At 44.9% G+C, this 24,155-nt stretch overlaps 2 protein-coding genes across 3 annotated transcripts in view; both read left to right on the top strand.

The window, feature by feature from the left end:
• The first annotated feature begins 10 nt into the window (after positions 1-10).
• On the top strand, positions 11-19,703 carry epg5 (ectopic P-granules autophagy protein 5 homolog (C. elegans)). Its single transcript, XM_035639429.2, has 45 exons — positions 11-696; positions 1,066-1,725; positions 2,045-2,305; positions 2,400-2,598; positions 2,693-2,829; positions 2,925-3,032; positions 3,138-3,211; positions 3,342-3,450; positions 4,124-4,238; positions 4,327-4,477; positions 4,608-4,763; positions 4,861-5,018; positions 5,309-5,460; positions 5,898-6,038; positions 6,146-6,307; positions 6,402-6,524; positions 6,604-6,866; positions 6,970-7,110; positions 7,233-7,377; positions 7,579-7,776; positions 8,117-8,224; positions 8,325-8,447; positions 8,543-8,709; positions 8,813-9,049; positions 9,161-9,284; positions 9,438-9,582; positions 9,813-9,984; positions 10,196-10,358; positions 10,461-10,603; positions 10,744-10,900; positions 11,298-11,492; positions 11,594-11,807; positions 12,408-12,595; positions 12,977-13,184; positions 13,319-13,394; positions 13,796-13,899; positions 14,006-14,181; positions 14,949-15,173; positions 15,265-15,474; positions 16,302-16,446; positions 16,712-16,954; positions 17,693-17,906; positions 18,015-18,233; positions 18,311-18,425; positions 18,520-19,703. Exons 1-45 carry the CDS (start codon positions 643-645, stop codon positions 18,700-18,702), a joined length of 7,761 nt encoding a protein of 2,586 aa, XP_035495322.2. The 5' UTR covers positions 11-642; the 3' UTR covers positions 18,703-19,703.
• A 3,402-nt stretch (positions 19,704-23,105) lies between these two features.
• Positions 23,106-24,155, top strand: part of dnajb5 (DnaJ heat shock protein family (Hsp40) member B5) — a 9,349-nt gene continuing 8,299 nt past the window's right edge. The window contains exon 1 of one of the 2 annotated variants that reach the window (XM_035640949.2): positions 23,106-23,231. The gene's annotated coding sequence lies outside the window, so the exon portion shown is untranslated. Of the gene's footprint in view, positions 23,232-23,586; positions 23,755-24,155 lie in introns of those variants that run through there. The other variant, XM_035640950.2, reaches the window with a different exon arrangement.

Raw genomic sequence — 24,155 nt, 5'->3', positions numbered from 1 at the left:
GTGGAGTAGTCACGTGGTCGCAGATTGTTGATAGCGGAGTTCCTGGAACAAACAAAACAAATGACAGCTGACCAGCGGAGCGGACTGCCGCTGCGTGTCACTCGCCTCGATGTGTTGAAATCTCATGTTGACAATGTGAGCAACAATAGGGGGGAAAAAAGCTTTGAGCCGCTGGTGGATAAATAACGAATGCAGCGTTGCACACTGACAGTTAGGCGTTAGCTTAGCTTAGCCTTGTCGGGGCGTCTTCAGCTGTGGAGTTTAATGCGCTGCTGCTGGTTTTGTTTTTCCAGAAATGTATTCTCTGGACACGATGTTTACGCAGACATACATGCTAGTCGCTGCCTTGCAATCCTCCGTCAGTGACGCTTCTCAATGGGCCATACAGGAGTGTTGTGTTTACCACCACTGACAGTATCTTGACAGCGCAGCCAGCTGCTTATCACACGAACGACCCAGCTCGCTGTTGCAGCTCATAGTGGTTGGGGTTGTTTTGTTTTGTGTGTACAGTATAGATGCACACTGTACATTAGGCTCGTTCGTTTTCAGTCGATCGTTTCCACCAGGAGACACCTCTGCCCAACTGTATGTCCGTGTGATCTGACTCGAAGAGCTGAAAGCTGTGCTGAGCAGTGACCAAACATGGAGGCTGTCAGACCAAAGAAGCCCAAAGCGAAAACCAGCGGAAAGTCTCAGGTAATTAAACCACGTCCTTTTCAATCCCTCCTCCTCACCTTTCTCTCTCTTTCTTCCTGCAAGTATTGGTCCGATGAAGACAGGGCTCCCCCGTCAGTATCCTATCCTTGATATGTGTGTGTCTAGTGATTGAGAGGAAACTGGAAGACATGGTAACTACGCATAGAGTAGTCACGTTTCCCTTGATTTAAAATGACAGGGCTCATCACTGACACACATGATTTACTATTCTTTGCCACATTTATCATTGTATATGCTCTTAGGTCACATGCCCTTCATCGTGTGTAGAAAACAACCGCGGGTTGAGTTGTAAATCAAGGACATTTTATGTAATTTAATTGAATTTATTTATTGTCTTGTTGTTTTCAGCTGGCCAGGAAGCAGAAGCAGGCAGAGGAAGAAAAAAGAGCCACAGCTCCCTCGGCAGTGTGTGATGAGGACTCCACCTCTGGCTTCACAGACATCCCCCTCAGTCTGCCCTATCAGGAGCCAGAGGAGGAGCGTCCGGACCCCGTTCAGCTCCCTCAGACCACAGCACAGCCGTCAGATCTGCCCTCTGAGAAACAAAGGGAGTTTTCATCACAGACTTGCACATCTGTGTTAACTAAGACTTTACAGTCGACCCTCAGTTTGTCAACAGAGACTTCACATGGTGCACAGCATCTGAGGGAGTCAGAAGATGAGAAAGAGGACGATGACAGGGTTGCAGCTCAGGGGGCTGAACTTAAAGCTGCACCACACAGCACTGAGTTGGGAAAGGACACACAATCGTGGAATCGGCCTTGTGTTTCAACTCAGTTTGAGATTCCAAGCGCCCCTGAACTTTACCCATCTCTTCCTACCCTGGAGGAGGGTCCTGTGATGCAGCTCAATGTGCCAACTATGAAAAATGGTGTAAAAGGACCTGCAGTGTTGGCGCTACCTGAGCAGGAATCTTCTCCTCCCAGTCTGCAGCCTTTGGAGTCTGTAGCTGAACTTTCCACGAGCAAACTCTACCCAGAATTACCCAAGACGGCTCCAGAAATGCAGGTACTGTCATACACCAAGAGAAAACATCAGGTTATTTAATTTACACAGTTGTGGGGGGTTTCCCAAGTGGAAAAAGTCTAAGTGGGCTTAATTACATTGTTAAAATACACGTACCTGTATGTAGTGAAACACCACAGTGTTTTTACTTTCTGTTTTAAAACTGCTCATTAGACTTGTTTAGCTCAGTGAAGAATAATTGGATCAGTATGTCAGTGTTAAAGTATTTTGTAATAAAATATTGTGATATTTAAGTCCTTTCATATGCCCATGCATTAAGGCGAGAGATAACTTCACTCGCCTCATGCTTTTCTTTCTGCAGCCCTTCTCCCAGGAGCAGCTGAGTGTTTGGGAGCCAGGCGGAGGTTTGCGAGCGTGGTTGGAAGGCGTAGAAGAGTGTGCGGCCCAGTTCTGTGCTCTGGCCCGGCAGGAGAACCACGAACTGACCGAACTGCTGCAGAATTACTGGCGCTGCCGCCGACAGCTGACCCTGTCACACACACAGCTACACACACAGTCCTCTGACTGCAAGAGCACACAGAACCGTCTCTGGAGCTTCAGAGATGAACAGCTCACACTTCAGGTGTGTCTACTGAAAGAAAAAAACATATATTAAAGAGAACTAGAATGATCCCCTGCTATTATACCACTTTTAAATCTAATTTCTTTCCCAACAGGGTGTGTGTGCAGATCAGTCTAAGGTGTGTGGGTACCATCGCTTCCAGCAGGCGGATTTCAGTCAGAATGTGCTGGCTGAGTTGGGAAGACTGTTCGAAGCTCGCAGTGAGCTGCTCAATCAGAAGGTGGCGCTGCATGCGTATACTGCTCTGCTTTCACGCGTACAGGTGGAGTCATACTTGTATCGTCTACTAAAAGGTGAGCGTCTTACAAATGGTACTTACCCCAACTCTATAACTACTGTCAAGTGTCTCCTCTACATCAGTTTTGTCTGTTTTATTTTTGTTTTCAGATTGCTCTGGTAACCAAACACAGCCGTGTTCTCTTCAACCCCTGAAAGAGGCCATTAGTGTCCTGTTTAGTTTCACACGTAGAGTCCTCGATGACGCACAGTTCCAAACAGACATCCATCATTGGCTGGAAAGATTGGTATACACACACAAACCACTTTTCTTTCTCCATCTTCCACTGGTCGAGGTATTTTGTTGTTTCTTTTCCTCACAAGGCTCTTGTCTGCTCTCCAGGTGTCTGTCCTGCTGCATGTTGGCGGGTCAGGAGAGCATCTGTTTCTGCTGTGCCATCTTCTCTGCTGTTCTGCTGGGGTTGGAAAGTGGTCTGCACCCTTCCTTCAGGTTAGTCAAGGACACAATATTTTATTTCAAATATTTTGCGTTGTCTTGTTCATTTCAGTAGGTGTGCATTTATGATTACTGGAGTTTTCTGCTTATCTACCTCAGATTCAAGTTTTGGGAAACCCCTGTGGAGTGCAGCACTTTATGCAAGCTCTAGCCATCCTAATGTCACCTGCCAAGTAAGTAAAGGAGCCTCTTTAACCATAACTCTTTCTTACTTCCTGACTTTGAACTGCCCACTGCAGTTTTAAGTGTATGGACATCCATGAGAATCCAGGTCTAACCAGCGGCTTCTCTGTTTCGACTCAGACACCGTGCAGAGTTCCTGGGCCATATGAAGCCCTGTGAGAGCCAGAGTTCCTCGGCCTCTGGACCTGAGTCTGGCAACTGGACCCTAGTGGATGAAGGCGGAGAGGAAGTAAGTGTAGGGAAGCAATAGTTCTATCCTGAGAGAAAGACCAAACTGCCTTGTCACAGTTTGAAAACAAACAAAAAATTAGGATAGAAAATGAGGGCAAGTTTCTGTTGTATTTGTATATGAGATGGAAGAAAATGAACACTGATAGTAAAAAACACAAGGAAAATAACCACAGTGATCGTGTGACAGATTTTATTTTATAAATATATATAATATCTTTCTAATTTCTTTTCTTATTAGTGTGATTCAGTTATATGTCTGTCAATGAAGTGTCACTGATGTTTGCAGTACTGACTATTTTAGTCTTTGTTCTGATCTGCTGAGTCACATTTAAAGCTGTTGAACAATGTGCCTAATTAATGCCTACGGTCATTTGAATGTCAGTCTGCTGGTTTAACACCATGACGGCTGCCAATACCACCGTGTTGCTAAGGAACCACTTTGTTTTGAATAAACTATAATAAAACTATAATTTTAAAAAATCGTATATTCTGCAACGTTCATGTAAATATACATTTAATAGAAAGGTCTGTCATATAAAAGGAAAGTAGCCTCCACTTTGCATTTTCCCTTAAAAGGGGTAAAGTAGAGGATGACTTGTTTTCTTAAATCAATACAATATGTGTGTCATTTAACCTCTTAACTGCATTGACCTGCTATTGTCTGTGTTAAGGATGAGGATCCAGACAGCAGCTGGCTGCTGCTCTGTGAGGAGGATCTCATTTGCTTACTCACCCAGTTCCCCCTTCAGCAGCTCTACTCACACATGCTGGGCATGAGCAAGCAGGGTAAGGGAGTCTTCTGTCTGTCTGTGCGCCTGTCTGTCTGTTGGACCCATTCCTCATCGTATGAACTGACGGACCACTCTGTCTCCAGGTGTGTATGATCCCCAGGCCTACTCCAGTCAGAAGATGATGCGTGTGTTTGCTTTCGCTTCCTCTCTCATCGAAATCCTCGCTTGCGGCCTACAAACCTACAACAGAGCGCGATACAGACAATTGGTCAAACGAATAGGACACATCATACGGTCAGTGCATCGATGACATAGGCACAGAATACATGCCTGCTCTTCTTTGGACAAGTTATAATGCTATGAACATCAGAAAATGCATAACATTAAACATCTGTAACCTTTTACTTCTTTTACTTTCCTTCAGAATGACGGTGTGTTACGTCAGTGATCACTGGGCCCAGTATGTGGCGGTGGCTGGTGCATCCAGCCCTCATGTACACACTCTGTCTTTGGACAAACTTCAGCTGGAATATGATCATCTCTTCCTCAGAGCTGTTTTACATGTTCTCAGAAACAAACGGTGAGGAATTGGCCTTAACTTTCCACCTTAACTGGAAATGATTCACCTTATGGATTTTTGTGTTTATTTAAATTTTTGGCGTGTGTCCTTTTCACAGGCTGGGCATTTGGTTCTTTATGTCCGAGATGCCGTACGGGACTTTGTCGAGCTCTATGCTGTGGAAGGTCCTTTATGTGATGCAAAGCGCAGAGATAGCAGGACTAGAAACACTCAGCACTGCCAGTGACACACACTCCTGCATTCAGTCTCTCAGAGGTACCCATATTTACACACAAAAATTCCAATCTAAAAAAAATCAAACAACCATGGGCACTGAAGCAATGCTTAGATGTGATCTGACAATTTCACAACAATTGATAAAGCAGATTTAAAAACATCCACAATCGTTTGAGTCAAACTTTTATCTAACTGCTTAAACTCAATGTCACATTTCACAAGTCATTCGGTGCATTGGCGCTGCTTTGGGACTGGGAACAGATATAAACAATTTGTGTCATTTATCTGACAGTTGTCATCCTGATATTTTATGACTGACTTTGTCACAGACCCAGAGCACCAGGGGAGATTTGAGCAATGGCTGTGTGAGGTGAACAGCTCTGACGGCATCTCCCTCCTCACCGCACTAGCACACATGGCTACACCGACTCAGCACACCGACCCCACCTTCATTACGACTATTACTCTGCTGATTTACCAGGTAGGCAGTAGATGCAAAATTATAATATGAATTAAAAGAAAATTTTGATGTGAAACGAAAACAGATTCTGTCTCACTCTTGTATTTTATACAGACTAATTCAATTAAAACACTGGAGCAAAGGTTTACTGTGGAGGTAACACTTTGTGAAACATAATAAACCTGCGTTTGCTGTATAAATGATGGGTATCTTTGTTTTATCTAGGGTTTGTTCTATATTAAATACACATGGAAAATAGGCTTGTTAATCCACCGTGAAGCATCTGTTTAATCTTTTAGCATAATTTGTAACTAGACACTATCCTTTTTGTTGGGTAGCATAGAGAATAAGAGGAAGTTCAAAGGATAAACTGATTAATACTGATTCAGATTCATTGCACTGACCCCTCGGTTTCAAAACATAGTACTTAACTTTTCTTCGACATCTCTTTTCCTCAGGTGTCTTACGTGTGCACATCTACCAGAGAAATATACTCGAAGGTGGGCAGGGAGTTGCTGGCTGCCATAGCAACAGCCCATCCCTATGTTATTTCTGTGCTCCTGGAGAAACTCCGAGAGACGATACAGACTGTAGGAATGGTAAGTACTGCTATTTTTTAATTATGCTATGGTTTAATTGCAGATAGTTCTGCATTCAGAAAAAAATATATAATTTGTTTTTTGTCTGTGTGCTTTGTGTGTGTAAGGTGGCTTTATACTTGTGTAAAGAGCTGCCTCTGAGTCTGTGGCGGCCACGGCCAGAGGAAATATGTGTGATCGGAGCCTGGCTGCTCCAACATCCTCTTTCCGCTGTGGAGAACCGGCTGGCCTGTGTTATCTTGGAGGGTCTGAACTGGGGCTATGCACAGGTAGTTGTTGGCGCATTAAAGTGATCTTACCAAAAGTCTTGATTGCACAGTTTTGAGTTTGTCATGAAATGATTAAACCTGTTTCCTCTCACAGGATGGCTCCTTGGTCCTGTCTTCATCTCTCCACAGTGAAGTGGCTCTGCTGGTGGCGGAAGCTTATCAGAAGTACCTTACTGACAAACCATACAGTGGCCTCATATCGGAGGGGATCAAACAGGTGACACATCCGCCCTCTAATCATACGCATCTCATCTAAACACAGCATTCAACAAAATGACCTTGTTTTCTCGCCTCAGGTGTCTTACCTTGCCAGTGTCCTTCGTTTGGGCGTATCTCCTGAAGCATCCTTCAGTCAATGGGCATGGCAACTGTTGTTACGGCTGAAGCTCCATGGCAATGCTCAGAGCCCGAAAGGAGCCTGGTCGGTCCCTGCTCTGGCATCCAACCCACCTCCAGATCTCACACACGCTCCCAGCATGCACTCTGTTCTCAGGGCTGTAAAAGCAGGCATCCCAATTGGATGCTACCTTTCCATTGCCATGACAACAGTGGGACACAGGTCTGTACTCGCATGTAGAAAACTAAATGTTAATGGATGATTTGCCTGTTGAATGTGACTCAAATGTATCTCTGGCGGATTGTCTCTGTGTGTGATTGTCCAGCCTGGAGCACTTTTGTACTGATGGAGTTGGGTTGTTGAAGAGTCTGATTCAGTCTCGCCACCTGAAAGCTGCCGTACAACTGCTGGACAACATACTACCGCCAACTTACCCTCTCAGCTTCTACCTGCTCAACAACTCTCAGTAAGACAGACGCATCTTTGACACAGCTTATAAAAACAGATACAATATATTTATTATAGCAGCTACTGTATCTCACTTACGCTTATTGTTGTCTCCACTGTCCCTTCCTCTGTTAATGCCAGGTTTGTAAGTTGTATGCAGCTGTTCTTGCAGTACGACAGTGTGTGTCCTCAAGGTGTGACACAGCAGGTCACTCACCGGGTAGCACCACTCCTCACAGGAACCACCTACGGAGACAACGTCAGACTGTTGAACAGTGTCATTCAGGTTTGTCACTCAGAGCCTTTATTGTATTATATATATTCAGGTCTTTGGTCATCACAGGAAATTTTTAAAGTCTAGGAGTCCAATAATGGTTAGAAAAAAGATGTCAAGTGTCAAGTATTATCACAAAAAATTGCGTAAGCTTTCTTATCGTGTACATCTACTTAAGTCAAAGATGACATGTATAAATGCTTTATCTTCCAGAGTCATGTGGTCGAGAGTTCGCAGCCAGGCCGCGTTGGAGCTGCAGCAGTGCTGGAGTTTTGGGTTGGAATTCTGACACAGCAGAACCTGTGGTATCGGGACAAAACGGTCCTATTCCTCATGGATCAGATCTGCTGTGCTGCATTTGCACACCACCAAGAGGAATGTGTGCAGAAACTCTTGTACCAACAGCATAAGGTATTTCCTTTTCTTTTTTTTTCAAGTTTGCATACTTTAGGGAGTCTCGTTGGTCTCAAAGTTGCAGATGTCTGATTTTAGCACTGTAATTGGCCTTTAGTAATATTATACAAATAAAAATTACATTGACATTAACAGGCAGAGCTTGGTGAAGATGCACCATACAGTCAATATGATGCACCCAAAAAAGTCAATTTAATATATTGTATTTAAAGCATAAATCAGCAGGGCAATTTCCCCAGTGAAAAGATTTAGTCATGACACTTTGAGGTGAAAAGTACTACGCTTAAAGAAGAACGGTCACAGTGACACCAGTTATGTTTGTTCCTACCTCATGCAGAATGCCTTGGGTTGCCATGGTGATCGGGGTCTGCTCTCCTCTCTAGTTGGCTGGATTGCTGGGAATGCCACGCCCTCCTTCATAGAGGGCCAATCCCTTTGTGCAGAGGTACGATACCCCAAAGCACCAGCAGTATGTGCAAGGCCTGAGGCTCTTATCAGCAGAACACTCAGTCCTGACGCACTTGGTGTTGTCTGTGTGTCTGTAGGTGTGGTTCACCTGGATGGTGCTGAATATGGAGGGCGCGTTTGAGGAAGATTTGCAGCTGAGATGCTGTGTCGAACATGAGCTTCTGTCAGAGCCAAACATCTCACCAGATCAAGCCTTAAAGGTATAAAAAAAAAAAACACAAAAACACAAAAGTTACACATTTGTTGAGGGTGTTGTATGTAGCAGTTGTTAACAGTGTGTCTGTATCTGAGCTAGAAGGCGCAGCAGAGGCTGAAGTTGCCGGTAGCCCCGTCTATGCAGAGGCTGCAGGTGTACCGCTGGGCCTGTCAGGCTTTAGTCACACCCCCTGACCACCCACTCCTTCCTCTGGTCTGGCAGAAGTTCCTACAGCTCTACCTCAGACAGCCCGGGCCTGAGTATGGGTATGATGCACACACAGAAAATGTTCCCTAGCCAAAGAAACCAGGATATAGGCAGAATCCATGTGCCAGTACCATGTACCTGTTTGTGTGTGGTGTCCACCAGGCTTGCTGCAGGCGGATGTATTGGGCGAAGGTTCTTCCAGACTTCATCTCAAGCCGCTTTACTCAAAGATCTGAGACAGAGGATACAAGCAGTGTCAGACTTCCACCATGCTGCCAGCCAGGCCCTCAGGGTGCCCCCACCACACACGCCCTCATCAGACAGCCAGGGTGATGAGTCCCCCGACGATCCCCGTCTACCTTACCTCACCTCTCCTCGGTTACACTCCGAGCTTGTCAGGTAGGGCTCTGATGTTTAATGTGCGCATTACAAATCATTCCTTGCTGTTGCAGCTAGTGCCAGACATTATTTTCTTTACAGCTCAAATCTCAGCTGATTGGTTGTCTACAGGTTGTTTAGTGTGTTCGCTGTGTGGTTGGATGATGAGACTCTGCAGAAGCAGGAAGTGTACCTACCCTCTCTTCCTGCAGAATATGAACCACACAGACTAGCACAGGTTATGCAGCGGCATCAGGTGGGTGGCTTTGACTTATTGTTTATCTTTTTCTTTAGGATTGTATTTACAAATTTAAAAATCTGATTGTTGCGGCAGATTACTCAGCGCTCTTGTGCATTACATTATATTGTTCTAAAATTTTAATCTCTGTTTTTCATTTTTTTGCTGTAGGAACTCTGGCTAGAGTATGTGGACCAGGAGCGTCTGCAGTATGATGAGAGGGAGGTTTTGTCTCTGTGGGAGAAGGTGCAGAGTGAGCCAAACTTCCTGCAGGGTCAAAGCCCTGGCTTCACAGACTACACCAGCCCCAGCAATGGTACAAAACCTTCAATTTAGACCCAACAAGACTGACTGACTAAAAGGAACACACACAATCTGCTAAATCTGGCAAAAGTTCAAATGCTGTAGAAATATTCTGTATATCGGAATATTAATAATATTCCCAAACTAAAAAAAAAAAAGGTGATTTTGCCCTCATCCATTCCACCTGATTACATTAAGATTTCAAAAAAAATTCAGTAGCTTGATGTTGTGCTCTGTTTGCAGCAAAGGAGCGTATTCTGTCCAATCTTCAGAAGCATCCGATACCTCGTCCAGCTCCAGAGCTGCAGCAGCAGAAAGCGCCTGTGGCTGAGGTTCCCACCAGCTGCTTCACTGACTCTAAAGCTGCCGCAGAACTGCTGCAGCGGGACCTCTGCGTTCTGCGAGACCAGGCCAGGTATGTGGACGTCATACACTCGATGAAACATTTCCACATCATCAGTGGCACACAGAGCACACACGCATAGATAGAAAATCACTCACTGCGTATTTACTAACACACAATCAAGTGATTTTAATGTTTATGTAATTGTTTTAGATTCTGCTTTGTACATTAAATTGTATCCAAAGCTGCATGCTGATTCCAAAGTACTTTGTGTTGGTGTTAGGGTTGCAGTAGCACGTGAAGCCCAGCAGGTGGCGATGGAGCAGGAACTTCTGGAGAGCCTCCCTCTGCTGTATAAGAACCGATCAGAGCAAGTCACCATGGCCCTGGAGTGTAAAGGGAAGGGAGGGCAGCCATGCCAGGGACCTGCAAACATCACCGTCACAGTAAATCCACTAAAACTGCATATATTGCTCATTGTGAGATTCCACTCTAAAGTCTTTGCCCTGTTGGGTTAATCTGCATGTATCTGTGTGTAAACAACGTAGTGTGAGCGTGTCCAGAGACAGGAGGCAGTGCAAACTCAGATAACGTCACTGCGAAGGGACATCAAAAAACTCCAAACCGACGCTATGGCTCCTCCACCTCAAAGCCTGGCCCAGGCTGCGGTCCACACTGAGAACTTCATCACGTCAGTAAAAACAGATTCTTCTATCGAAAGAAATTTCTATCACAACTGATTTAAGTGCAAACACATTTTGTGAGAGAAGAGCAGGGTTTTTGATTAAAAGAAGGTGTTTTACCTAGTGTGAACTATGTGTATGTGCTCAGGACTCTGGTGAATATGCACAAGGCACAGAAATCTCCTGCAGTGCACAATGTCGGCGTGTCAGCCTTCCACCAGGTGGTCTCCTTTGTGTGTGAGGACACACTGCGACACCCCCCAACGCGCCAGTACCTCTCCTCGTGTGTCGAGATCCTGGGACAGGTGCGTACACAGACATACAGTACATAACATTATAAGATTTATATTACTGATTGTTTAGTTTGATTTACAATATCCAAGCAAAAGTTTACCAGTAACAACTTGAGCCACAATACGTAATGGAAATAGTTTCCATTAGCAAGACTGTTTCACTTACTTGCTTCACAGTGTTTCTTGGAGCCTGACATTGACCTTAACGCAACAAGAAACGTAGACCACATTCTCCCTTTGTTATTTCAAAAGGACATTGAATCAGAAATGCTACTGCAATATTTGTAACTTCTATGTCCCTGTTGACTCTATTTGATTAATTGATTTAAATAACAGAAGGAAAACTACAGGTTTAACGTGATGACCAGAATGTAAAGCATTTGGGAAATTACATTTTGCTTGTGTCTAGGTGTTTATCCAGGGCAACGCAGAGGAGTGTGGCCGTGTCCTGAAGACCATTCTGGAGCAGCGGCGTCTTTGCCCTCTCATTTCCCCCTTCTTCACCCCTAACGCTGCGCCCGATCAACTCGTCTTTCTCTACCAAGATGTGGTGACTTCCCTGCACCTCGACAGTGCTGATGTCATTTTCATGCTGCTCACAAAGGTCAGGCCGGACACAAAAGCGTAACACGTAGAAGAAATATATACTATACATCCACAGTAGTCCAGTAGTTAATGCAGACCCTTCTTCTCCATCTTCTGCAGTTTGATTTGTCCCAGTGGCTGAATGAAGCTCAGCCCGTGTTTTCGGAGAGAACCCGCCTGCTGGAGTTGATCCACGGTGCTCTCTGTGTCTGTGGACGAGAACCGGAGCCCGAACTTCTCACACCTTTTCACCTTTTTGCCAAACACTGGACGTGGCTGTTACGCCACCATTTCCCTGATCATTACAGTGACTGCCTGCGCCTGCTTATGACCAGTAAGTCTGTTTGTGTGTTTGTGTATGTATACGTCTGTCCAACTGGATTCAAATGATTATTAATTCAGAAGCCACAACATGAGTCATTATTTTACTCAAATCACATCATCCTTTATTAAGTTCTTTGACAGGAAATTGCTGATAGAACATCAGAACAAACACTAGTGCTGAGGGAAAAATAGAGACATTTTCTGACCAATCTCTCACATTCAATAGCAGCTTTTCATTGTCTGTTATGTTACATGTTGCCTGTTAATACAATTAGGAGCAGGGGCTGCTTTCAAAAGCTTTCTTGTTCTGCATTCAAGTGATTCAGAGGCAACCTTCATCATTTTCAAATATTGCCTCCTACTCACCTTTCACCAACAAAAGATTTAGATGATGAATGAATGTCATTAAAGTTGGCTGAATCATAACTTCAATCCACAGACTCACATCTGAGTTGAAAGTCTATTGAGTGATTTTGACGAAGTGCCATGAGATGAAATGGTTCCAAAATTGAGCCACAATTGTCAAATCAATTGGCTGGAATTTATATCAAGGATACTGACTTTATTTGTTTGATGTGCAATAAGCAAAGGTGTTATTTAACCTCACCAGGCTCGTCAAACCAGTTACTGAGCCCGGAGTGCTGGAAGGTAACTCTGCGAGTGCTGGGCTGTTTGCCTCCATCCCGCAGCAGCAGGAGCAAAGGTGAACAAGCCCTCAGCACCGCTGATGTCCCCAGCCGTGGTGTCGGGCCCCTAGCATCTCCCTTCAGGTCCCCCGTCAGCCTCTCTCCTCAGCAGGTAAGGGATCTGGATGTTGTAGCTGTTAGACACAAAATTGATACTCAAACATTAATTACCTCCGCCACGGAGGTTATGATTTCACCACTGTTTGTTTGTTTGTCAGTCAGCAGGATTACGCAAAGAAAAACAAAAAAACTTCAGAACACATTTCCACAAAACTGAAAAGAATGGGTTTTTTGGGGGGTTTTTTCGCTGATATCCCAGGGAATAATCCATGAATCTAGATGAAAAAAAATCTGTTTTACGTAGTTGACTGATATCTAGGGCTGTGTGCAATTTTGTGCGGACCCAAATAAAAATGTGGTTTCATAAGCGAACTCTGGGACCTTGGCGGAGGCAGGTGAAAAAGCTGTGTTTTTTTTTATTGGTTGCTAACAGGTGGACGAGACAGTTGATTGGCTCGGTGATTACTTCCTACGGAGTCGCCTCAATAAGCCAGAACTACGCAGTTTCGGCCTCTACTCTGCCTGGACTCCTTACATCAGTGAGGTTGTTTCCCTCTGGGATCATTTGATTAGCTGTCTCATCAATGTGCATCTCAGCAGCTGTGCCAGGGAGTCGGTGGGCAGCGGCAAAATGATAAAAGGTAACCGCCAAACGTCAGCGTACATTGAGGGTAATGAGCCTTGTGATTTGTAGAGTTCAGCCTTATTTTTGCGTGCGTATTCCTTTGTTGTTTTCTGCCGTTGTGACGGAGAAATGTCTCTTGCTCTCTCAAAGCTCTTCAGGATCTGCACAGTAAGATAGAGAAGTTATTTAAGCCATGGATCTTTCCTGTGGACACCGACGATGGCAGGTATGTATCGCACAGCCAAAGTTCACAGACAGTCGTCAGTTTTAGATAGAGGAGAGCTGCTGTTGTCAGTATGTGAGCACAGACTAAAGAAGCTCTAGAGAGGGCAGCAGATAAAAAGTATTTATGAATCCTTTTTTTTTTTTCAAGGTGAAGAGTAGATGCTTTTTGTGTTGAAGTTGTATTATCCAACTGAATCAACAGTAAGAGATTCCTTTATCAAAATATAACACAAACATAACACTGCAATACATTAGATGTATACTTATTAGTGTGAGATTAGAGTCAACCTTGTCAAAATAAAGTCAGAGGTTTGTACTGTGATTCCCCTGGTTGATACAAAGAGCAGTTTGGTGCTTTCAAGTGTAAAGAGAATATCAGTAATCAATATGTCCTTGTCTCAGTAACCACAAGTGTTACCCGTGGCTGGAGACGGATGCGAGTGCAGCAGGAAGTCTGGTCGGACTGTACGCTCAACTCACTGACACACTGCATCATAGATTCAGAGGTGGGTCCCCAGAAGCGCTGCGTTCAAACAAGTGTGAGTGTTGTAGTGCTTCTCCTCTCCGCTGCCTGTTTGAATTACTTTTAACGCGTGCGCCGGTGCGTTGCAGATCGTTTGCTCCCTGGTCAGAGAGGAGCTCTGTGGCTCTGTATGATGCAATACTGCGAGAGCTGCACCTCACCCCGAACGCCCGAGTACCTGCTCTACCTGTACCACACGCACCTCCGCAGCCTGCCCTGGAGATGCCTGCACCCCGACACTCAGCTCATGGAGCAGCTCTTCAATGTGAGAGACTTGACCATGCGACTGACCCCTGACCTCCCCCAACACAGCACACTGATCTAGGCATGCATGGCACAGGGGAGCTTGTTAATTTGAGACCTCGGTCCTTGGCCCCAGGTCCTATTATTAGCCTCGCTCCACATAATTATAGACCCAACACCCTGTTCCTAGACACAGGAGCCACGAGGGTCTCGCTCTAGACTTTAAATATATATAAAGTTATTGAAACAAAAAAAAAAAAAAAAGAAGAATTATATATGAACATATACATCCATGAATGCTAAAACATACCAGAAACAGTATAGAATTAAGCAGGAGGCGGTATTTTGATTATTCAAACCAAAATATTGATTTTTAACTTCTAAAAAGTTAAAGGTAAAGTCAATCTTTTAATCTCATTGAGCTCTTTAATAACTTTTATTAGCCAAATATCTGCTGTATCTGTAACCATTTATGGATTTGCAAGCATTTATTTTAATTTATCTTTAGTTTCAAAAGACATCTCTCATTCCCTTTTATTTCTTTGTAGAGGTCTCTTCAATTACATTAGATACTTCTCAATTGTTTTATAGTTTGGATATTCTAATTACTTTTACTGGACCATCAATTTAGCCATACTGTAAATGTGCTGCTTGCATTAAGTCAGAGTCAAGCATTGAATTTATATATTCCAAGGCCACTCAGTTGGGATTCAGGGGATTTGTTTGTCTGTAGGTCTGTTTTTTGACAGGAAATATTTTTTCGTTCTTTTTTCGTTGCTGCGCCTGCAGGTGGAGAGAGGAAGTCCCAAGAGCTGCTTCTTGTTTATGGGAGAAGTGTTGTGTGAAGTCAACTGGGTTAGCGTCCTGAGTGAACAGTTACAAACACCTTCTGCCTTGACGACTTATCCGACTTTACCAGACGCGGGCACTCACAAGGAGTCACACACCATGTTAGTCTATCTGCTCTACATGCTAGTTTTTCTGGCCAAGGAGGAACAGCTCCTGAGTCAACAGGTGAGTTCAGACTATTTTGAGTTTCACAACGGGGTCAGAGCTTTTGCCGTCTTTCATTCATTCTTGAGTTTTGTCCGTCCTCTACCTGCAGGACTCCCCTCTGCTCAGTTTGTTGGTCCAGTCCACCTCTCTGCCCTGGCATCAGCTGGACCTGTCCTCATACCAAGGCATCCTGGGATATGTCAGCACCCACTACCCTCCCTCGTTGCTGCTCAGCGCTGATTCCGCCACTCAGCTGCTGCTGAAGTCACTGCGCAGTGCAGCAGGGCTCCACCCCCTCTCTAGTGAAGCTCCACACCGGGTGAGACAATGCAGTTCGAACATTGATTAATATATAATGACCCACTAAAGGTCCAATATAGCCACACTACATTGAAGGTGGTTTCAACACTCACAACAAATTTATCACAATCACCTCTTGTAATTTAGTATTAAGATGATTAGTGAAATTACAGAGAAATAAATGAATGAATGAAAACTTCTTACAGTACAGCGTAGTTTTCATGAGTAAATTTAAAGGGAGTGAGGGGGAACTAGACGTAACTGTCATTAAGCATCTGTACTATATAGAGGAACCCTAATGAGAATATACTCATGAGTGTCCCATATCTACACCTCTGCTCCCTCAGGGAACCACATCTTGTGAAAAAGTGGGAGAGTTAGGAGATCCTCGGACATTAAGACTTGAAAAATTAAATTTTGGTTTGCCAGTTCCGTATCAATAAGCCAAATCGCATAAATGTAGCACTTGAATCCTTACACATGTCGCTGATGTAGAGCTGAAAAATTATACCCCACTCGATAATGTAATATGAGATCTTTAACTTTTCAAACTTTTTCTGATTAAATTTTTTTGATATAGTTGAATGAAAAGCTGAGGGAATTGGATAAACTCTGCATAAAACACGAAACTTTCTGTAAGAAATTAATACATTTATTTATTTGGTTAAGTTGACACACTGTTGAGTCAATAAGGGAATATATGGAATATCTTTAATTGTGTGTACAGTACATTATAAATGACAATGTTGTGTATTTATTCATGCATCTTTTTCAGTATAGCATTAACCCAAACAAACAAACGAACAAACAATAAAACAACAATTATAATCTCTCTCCGTCGGTCAGGAGGAGACGCTGAAGGCTGGAGCGTATGTGTGCTGGTGTGTGCAGTCTGTGGTGACTCTGGAGCAAGGAGGCAGCATCAGCCTCAGCAACCTGGAGGCTCAGCTGGAGACACTTTTGGAGAGCGTCGTCACGTTCAACCCACCAGGTGAGATTTCCTCGCTGTCATCTTTAATAGCATTCACGTGGGGGCAACCCAATTACTGAATGGTTAGGGGGCATACCACATGGGCTCAAATGCCCTGAGCAGCGAGTCCGTGTCCAGCTGGAGTGTTTGCTGCATGTCATTACCCTACTGTTTTCATTTTCTGTCTGTTTCCACCATGCCGGAAAAATAACAACAACAAAAAAAACATCACCACCCATAAATGATCATTGTCATCATTTCTCCACTGCTCCCTTTTTCCTTGCAGAGACGGGTTTGGAGCAGAGGCACATGGCGTTCAGCAGTCTCTTCAGCGATGCTCTGGCTCTGCTGAACGGAGTTGGCGTCTCGACGGGCGAGGCGCTCGCTGCTCATGTCATCACCTGGCTTGACAGGAAGGGGAGGGGGTTTCCCATTCTGCCTCTTCTCACAGCTTGCACCCGCTGTCTGGCGTCAGTACGGCACATGACGCGCATCATGGAGGCATGCATCATGGCGTACTTCAACCATGGTAAGCGAAACAACAGTTTGGTTTATTTGGCACTCCTTATTTAACTGCGGAGAACTTTTGTTTGCCGAGATGTCGCTGTGATGGAAAAATGTATGCAGTTGAATCAAGAAGACGGAGATCGTAGATGTCTTAAGCAGAAGTGCTATTACAGGAGCTCAATATATTGAGGGGATTCAGTACAAAGATCAAAAAAGTGTTAAGTGTCACAAAAACCCTCCTGTTCCCGGTCAGTGTGGTGTATCTAACTCTCAGGATCATGTCGTCATTAAACACATGGAATGGTTCCTTAGAATCAAGATGACTATACTATATTCTAAAACTATGATGCAGAATGTACAGTATCAAGATGTCTTAACTGTAATCTATGACTATGACGCTCAGAGATAGTGACATGACCTGCCACAAATAAGATGGCCTTGCACAGTGCACCAAGAACAGTTTCTCATACAGGACAGGCGAAAATTTTCTGACAGTCGCAATATACAGTAACAAGTAACAAGTAAATGCTTGTTTTTTCTTTGGCAGATATCTTTGTACTCTGTCACGTTAGCATACTATATTCAAAGTACTATTGTTTTTCATGAGAGGTATTTTCTACCACTGCCAGTCCTCTCCGTTGACCTAAAACCTTTGGTTTACTCCTTTAAATTTCACCCTTTTGGTTTAGCTAAATATGATATCAAGGGTTCAAATGTTTGTAATTTCACTTTCTGTGCTTTTGCTTCTCTCCCTGTTAAGCCGAGGAGGAGTCTGTGGGCTGGGGTCCTGTGCTGGCGTCCCTGCAGGTGCCTGAGCTCACAGTGGACGACTTTGTCACCGAGAGCCACTCAGGGGGCAGCTTCCTCACGCTCTATGCCTTCATCCTGCAGCGCCTCAACTCTGAATACACAGCAGCCAATGACAGAAGGACTCTGGCTCTAATTAACACATGGACCAATCAGGTCTTCCCCAGGTTGGCTCATAATCTCATTTAGTTTGGCTTTAGAAATGCAATCTTTATCATATGCCAGATTTTGTGTTGTCAGAACTTTGTGAGCTGTGATGTGTTCTGTCTGTGCAGTGGTCCGGGTGACGAGGCCAAGCTGTTTCTTTGGTGGCACAAAGCACTGAACCTGTCCGCAGAGCAGCTGCAGCCACAGGCAGGCCTGGCAGAAGTGTCAGGAGTCGTCATGGGTCTGTTGAGGTTGCAAAACAGGCTCCTTCAGCTGGGAGAAGAGAGACTGAATTCTGGGCTGCTGGGGGCTATAGGCCTGGGAAAGAGGTCTCCTGTTTCTAATAGGTAGGCTCACATGCATAAGATATTCATTTGTCACTGTTGACAAACCAGCTGTTAATGTCTACATCCTGTATGTACAGGTTCAGGGTGGTGGTACGCAGTCTGGCAGCATTCCTGACAGTCCAGATCCCGTCAGAGACAGAGCTTCGACTCCAACCCACCGGTGACTTGCAGCTCTCTGCGAAAGCCCAGCAAGTATGGAAGAAAAACTGCAAATGTAGTGTTTTTATTTTCTACTCTGCAATTATCTCCTAAAAATAACCTGTTTGTTTGTGTTTTTTGAATGCAGACGTTGGGGGCGTTGGAAGCGATGCCCAGCAGTAAGCAGTACGCCGACTTAGAGGACTCTGTGAACAAGGCTGTCCAGTTCATCCGCTACCCGGGACACTGCCTCAAGGATGCCCCCCGACTTCTGGCCCTGCTCGCCAACCTCCTGTACCCCGAGCTCAGATACCTGCATATTCTCCGTTAAGATCAACCTGACCTGACACTCATGCTGGAGATTGAGAGGATGTGACCCCGTCTGGGGCAAATACAGTGACAGTAAACATCTGCTAGACTGCGCAGACAAAATCTTTTGCTGGAGCACAAAGTTTCCAAGTAGTTGCACTGGTACGGAATCGCTTTTACTAATGAATCAACATGAGCGACGGCTTTGTGGGAGAGAAACTGGCATTTATGAAAAAACGACTTTTGCCAGCACAATGAAGGATCATCGAACCAATCATGAGCACAAGAAATGTTATGTGCTCAGCTCTGATGTTTCCTCACACGTGTCTTTCTTCAGTCATGTTCATGCTTTGTTCTCTTTTTATGTAACTCGCCTGTTGGTTTTCAACATCCTCTGTTCTATTCTTGATTTGAGAGAGTGTTTATTTATTGAAGCAAAACTCTGGGGGGTTAGGTGTCAATTTCACACCTGTATGTGGAATATCAAGTTGAAGGGTCCACAATTTATTTGGAGGGAAGTTGAAATACTGGGTCTTGTAGGCTTTTAACTTTAGTTTTAGCTTCTTAAAATAAGGGGGGGGGGGGGCATACCAGGAAGAAGAAAGCTGGTAGACTGGGTTTTAATGACTGATCGGACTCCTGAGGGTTGCTGTTGATGCAAGCATCAAGCTTTGAGCTAGAATCTGAAAAGTCTCAATCCTGTGTACTGTACATGTACAGGTACACACAGTGGCTGCCTATTCATGTTTATGTTTAACAAAACATTTGCCAAATTTTATGTTCATGTACAGCCAATAGTGCTTTTCTTGTTTCTGCCAAAGAGATTTTATTTACATGTGCTCCGCCATTTAAACCCTGTTGACCGTGTGTTCTGGTTGTGTCGTATGTGTATGTTGGGTACAAAAACTTACATTTACACTCTAGACTAGAACATACACCAGACACCATTTACACCACTTGGCTTCCTTATAAAGTAATGTGCTCTCTAATGCGGCTGGTATTAATAAAAGAGCAGGGATGTAATGCTGTATGAGCTCATCTATAACTGCACTTATATACACGTATGGTGGCATTTGAGGATAAGGTCAGAGCGTGATTCAGATTCATGTGCGTCCAAGACCGATTTCTCATTTTTTATTTACCCATGTCACTTTGCCTCTTTTGTTGCTCTTGTGCCATTTCAATAACAATAACGCCGCTGCACCTCTGCAGCCTGAAGCTCGCCTTATTGCTTGTGTTATTTGGTGACTGTGAATGTCAGGAGCATTTCTTTCATGCGAGTCAGTGATCAGGAATGGGTGTGTAGGGCCCGCTGCAGGAGGGGAGCCGCAGAGACAGGCTGCACAAAAGAGACGCAACTCAGTGTCTCATACTGTAGCTGGTATTTAACAATTAATCTCTGTGATTTGGACCATATGTAATACATGGAGCCATTTCCAGCAGGGAAACCAATGTGAATGCCTGGGACGGGTCACGTGGAGCCAGACAGCAATTAGGGACACAATACACTGAAATCAGCATTCTCTGTGCATAACACTGCAGATGGTCAAATTTAATTTTGAAGTTTCCTTGTGCGTGAAACCTGCGATGACAAGTGTGGATTATAAATAATTTGATTGGCGTCCACATCCTGTTGTTCTCTGCATCTGCGTGAAGGTGCAGCACGTGTCCTCAACTGACTTGAGAGAGGCGTTGACAAAGGTTGTTCAAGAGGAGGGCGGTATCGTAAGCTGTGTGTCCAGTATCCTCATTTGACACCACCACGTCTGTCTGGCAGAAAACCTCTCTTCAGGCAACAGTGGTCTCTATGGTTACGGGAAGGGTAGAAGTGAGAGGCGGTGGAAAGGACGGGTGTTTTGAGACTGTGAGAGGGAGAGAAGAGGAGGGGAGGGGAGGTGGGAGATGCTTACAGACACTCGTGGCTGCCTCCTCTTCACTTTTGAAAAAAAAAAAAGAAACCTGGTCTGTTCTGTGAACTCCTCGTCTGTTGTCTCTCACAATTCAGTCGACCTCCTGTTCTCCCGTCTCTCGGCTCAGGTGGTGGAGTTGGTCGATATTCATGCGACTGTTTGCTCTCAGACTTTATCCTCACTGCATATCTCTTTGTTATCTCATCCCATCACACACACATCCACACATGCTTAGGAGACCCACTGCTGAGATTATCCCTGGCAGACACATCACTGTCTGGCAGATTCCGGTGTCACCATGGAAACCCAGCATCCGGTCAGGAGCGGTTGCTCCCAGACTGTTTCAGTGCACACTCAGCACCGGGGCAGCACGTGGATCAGCTCTCACCGGCAAATTAAAATGCAGACGTAAAACAGAAGTGTTCACTTCCAGTATTGTGATTTCATTCTCTTGAATCTGACCAGCTGTGCAAGAACGTCTGACAATAAGAGATCAGTTTCTTGTATAACCTGCGTGCTCGCTTTCGTTTCAGACCGCATTTTAACCAGATGTTTCCATTGGAGCGTTGCAGTCAATTTCAACATGTTTCACTGTCCCTCACACGGCCAAGCAGGGGGCCCCGCACGGATAAAGCTCCTCTGCTGACCAGTTGCTTTTCTGGGACAGCTGGTCTGGCTCCAAGTCTCTCCCCGCTGCCAAAACACACACACACTCAGCTGGACACACAGGAATGTCACTCTCGGGTCTCCTCCAACACTTTGCAAAACCGGGACTTCTCTGCTCGCTGGCATTTGTTTTGCATGTTTAAATACATGCATGTGTATTTGCGCTTGTCAGACAAACTCCCCCGTGAGACGCCCACTGATCTCACACCTCCAAGACAGTCCGATGTTGAGCGATGACTCAAGATTAAATGAGTCTTTATTTCTCCCCGTCGCTCTCGCGTCGACCCAGCAGGGTTGAAAAGCGTCTCCCCGCTGAGTGTACCTTCCAGTGCACTTAACTGTAAAAGTCAACAATAATGACTTTTTTTTTTTTTTTTTGGATAGCTGCTTGTTGACCTGCTTTAGCCAGAGAACAGTAGTTTGGCCTTCAAGGTGAACTTCAGAGTGTCTTCTCAGTCTGTTGTAAGAGCCAAACATTTTAAAAATAACTTAAAAGTTGGTTTGTATCTGGATTGTGGAACTCAATTACCTATAGAGCAAGATATGAATTACTAATCTGTCTAAGTGGGCAACTGTCCCAGGGTCTCTGACCTCAATGGGCTCCAGCCTTGCATGTCAACTAGTTTGAAATATTCTAACATGCACTATTAAAGGACAACATCCACTGGCATGGTAAAGGCCTGAAGTTAGATCCTGCTTCACTGTCGAATTTTGAGGCCTTAAAGAAGGTTCAAATCTTAAATTCAAGGCTTTAATTTGTTTTAGTTTTGTGTGGACGTGTTGAATATTCCTTAAACTGGTCTGTGGACCTCCCGAAGCAGCTCTTTTCTTTTTACTAAAGGCCCCTATAGGTTGGTTAGGTTGAGGTTGTTGTGAGGATTTGTTTCACAGTGAGGAAGACGGTTCACGTTGGGGTTCTTTTTAAGAGTTTGACTGGATTTTATTTTGGTGCCCAACAGTATCCAACACGGCCTCCTATAGGTTTGACCTTGGGACTACTGTTGGAGTGAGGTCTGGTATTAAAGTCAAGACATTACACTCAGACCAGTGTTCAGGGCAGGATGGGTTATTTTGGGAGGGACTGACTAAGAAAGGGCTGAAGCTTGTTTATTCTTATTTATATTTATTATAGGATCTGGTGATCGGAAGGTAGGAGTCAGAATAAAATATTCAGTCCTTACAAAGAGATGTGTGCAACTCAACACATGACTCAACAGCGTTCGTACCAACTCTACCCAGGCACGACTACACGATCACCCGCGTGCACGAGCACATGTGCACACAGTTTTTTATCAAGTATTGTTACTCTGTTCACCCCCCCCCCCCCTCTCTCTCTCCAAATATGACTCTGTTTCCCTTCACAGTGGAGCCCCCACCTCTCTCATCCCTCTCACTGGGACAGGGGGTTGAAACCAAGCCACTGGTCAGTTTCTAATAGAAATTCTTCTGTCAAAACTTGAGGCCAAATGTAAGTGTGTGTGTGTGTGTGTGTGTGTGTGTGTGTGTGTGTGTGTGTGTGTGTCAGTGTCAGTGTGTGAGAGAGCTGTGTTTGTGAACAATCTTTGAACAAAGAGTTCTGCTGGCTGAGAGCAACAGAGAGAGAGAGACAGGGAGACAGAGAGGGAGACAGAGAGAGGGAGAGAGAGATAGACAGGGAGACAGAGGGAGACACAGAGAGAGAGAAAGGGAGAGAGAGGAGGAGACAGAGAGAGAGAGGGAGAGAGAGAGAGAGAGGGAGACACAGAGAGAGAAAGGGAGAGAGAGAGAAAGGGAGAGAGAGGGAGACACAGAGAGAGAAAGGGAGAGAGAGAGAAAGGGAGAGAGAGGGAGAGACACAGAGAGAGAGAGAGAGGGAGACAGAGAGAGAAAGGGAGAGAGAGGGGAGACACACAGAGAGAGGGGGCTGGGTGGGTTCGTTCCTCAGACTGCAAACGGATTCGAGACACCGACGGGACCAGGAGCAGCAGCACGCTCGGTAAGGAGGCAAATCCTCTCGTTGAGATCGCATTTTATTTTCATTGTGAAATCAGGGAAAGATCATGATCGTGATCTTTGGTCGGGCAGCAGACATCCATCGTCGGAGGGAGCGTTGTCTGTAACCTCGCAACATAAGTTAACTGGGAAATTCTTTTTTTTCTTCTTTTTTTAAATATGATTTATGAACATAAATTTATGAAAACAGAAGTGGGAGAACTTTCTTTCCTTGTTTCCTTTTTTTGTATTGCGCCCGGCATCTCTTGTGCTGCTCGGCCGCGGCGGTGTGTGTCGCGGCTCCGAGGTTTTCCAGGCGGACGTCTGACGTCAGACGCGACGTCTGACGTCAGACGCGCCTCGGTCACCGGTTATTTCAGCGCGTGTGATCCTCCCGAGCTCTGACGTCATCTCGTGAGGACCCAGCGATGCCGGGGCGGCAGGAGAACAGACGGACAGACAGGGAGAGGGAGAGAGAAGCCGGACCACGGTCCTTTGATTTGCTCCGTTTGTTGCTGAGCATTCTGGTAGGATTTGATTTATTTCGTTTTCCGTATATCTCTTTCTTATTTCGCATCAATCGGTCATGTTTGGATCGAGGCTTTCTGCCACTTTAGTGTTCCATTTTTCCGCGGCCAGGGCTACTATATGGGAAATGTGTCAGGTTTATCAGTCGGTACTTGGTGCAAATTTAAATCATATATCGGTTTGAATCATGTGGCTTTAGATTCTGGTCTCCACGGGCCACTGCAGTAGCGATTTTTGAGTAGCAGCCCTAATTTATATGTTTATATATATGTTTATATATGTTTATATTGCAGCCTGTTATAATGTTATAGATGTGTGTAGCCAGACTGCCGGACACAATCCACTGTGTGTCTCTGTCCAGCAGGTTCAACACGGCACAGAGTTGGAGGCGGATCATTTA

Source organism: Scophthalmus maximus, chromosome 19 (assembly GCF_022379125.1).
Source record: "Scophthalmus maximus strain ysfricsl-2021 chromosome 19, ASM2237912v1, whole genome shotgun sequence".
Lineage (NCBI taxonomy): Eukaryota > Metazoa > Chordata > Actinopteri > Pleuronectiformes > Scophthalmidae > Scophthalmus > Scophthalmus maximus.
The sequence above is the reverse complement of the archived record's forward strand: the minus strand, read 5'-3'. Positions and strand labels throughout refer to the sequence as shown.

Bases quoted from the DNA above. Each gene is read 5' to 3' on its own strand.
- epg5 (XM_035639429.2), top strand. From the start codon at position 643: ATGGAGGCTGTCAGACCAAAGAAGCCCAAAGCGAAAACCAGCGGAAAG. The intron at 4,764-4,860 runs GTGAGGAATTGG...TCCTTTTCACAG, and splicing joins CATGTTCTCAGAAACAAACG to GCTGGGCATTTGGTTCTTTA. The intron at 15,174-15,264 runs GTGAGTTCAGAC...CTCTACCTGCAG, and splicing joins AACAGCTCCTGAGTCAACAG to GACTCCCCTCTGCTCAGTTT.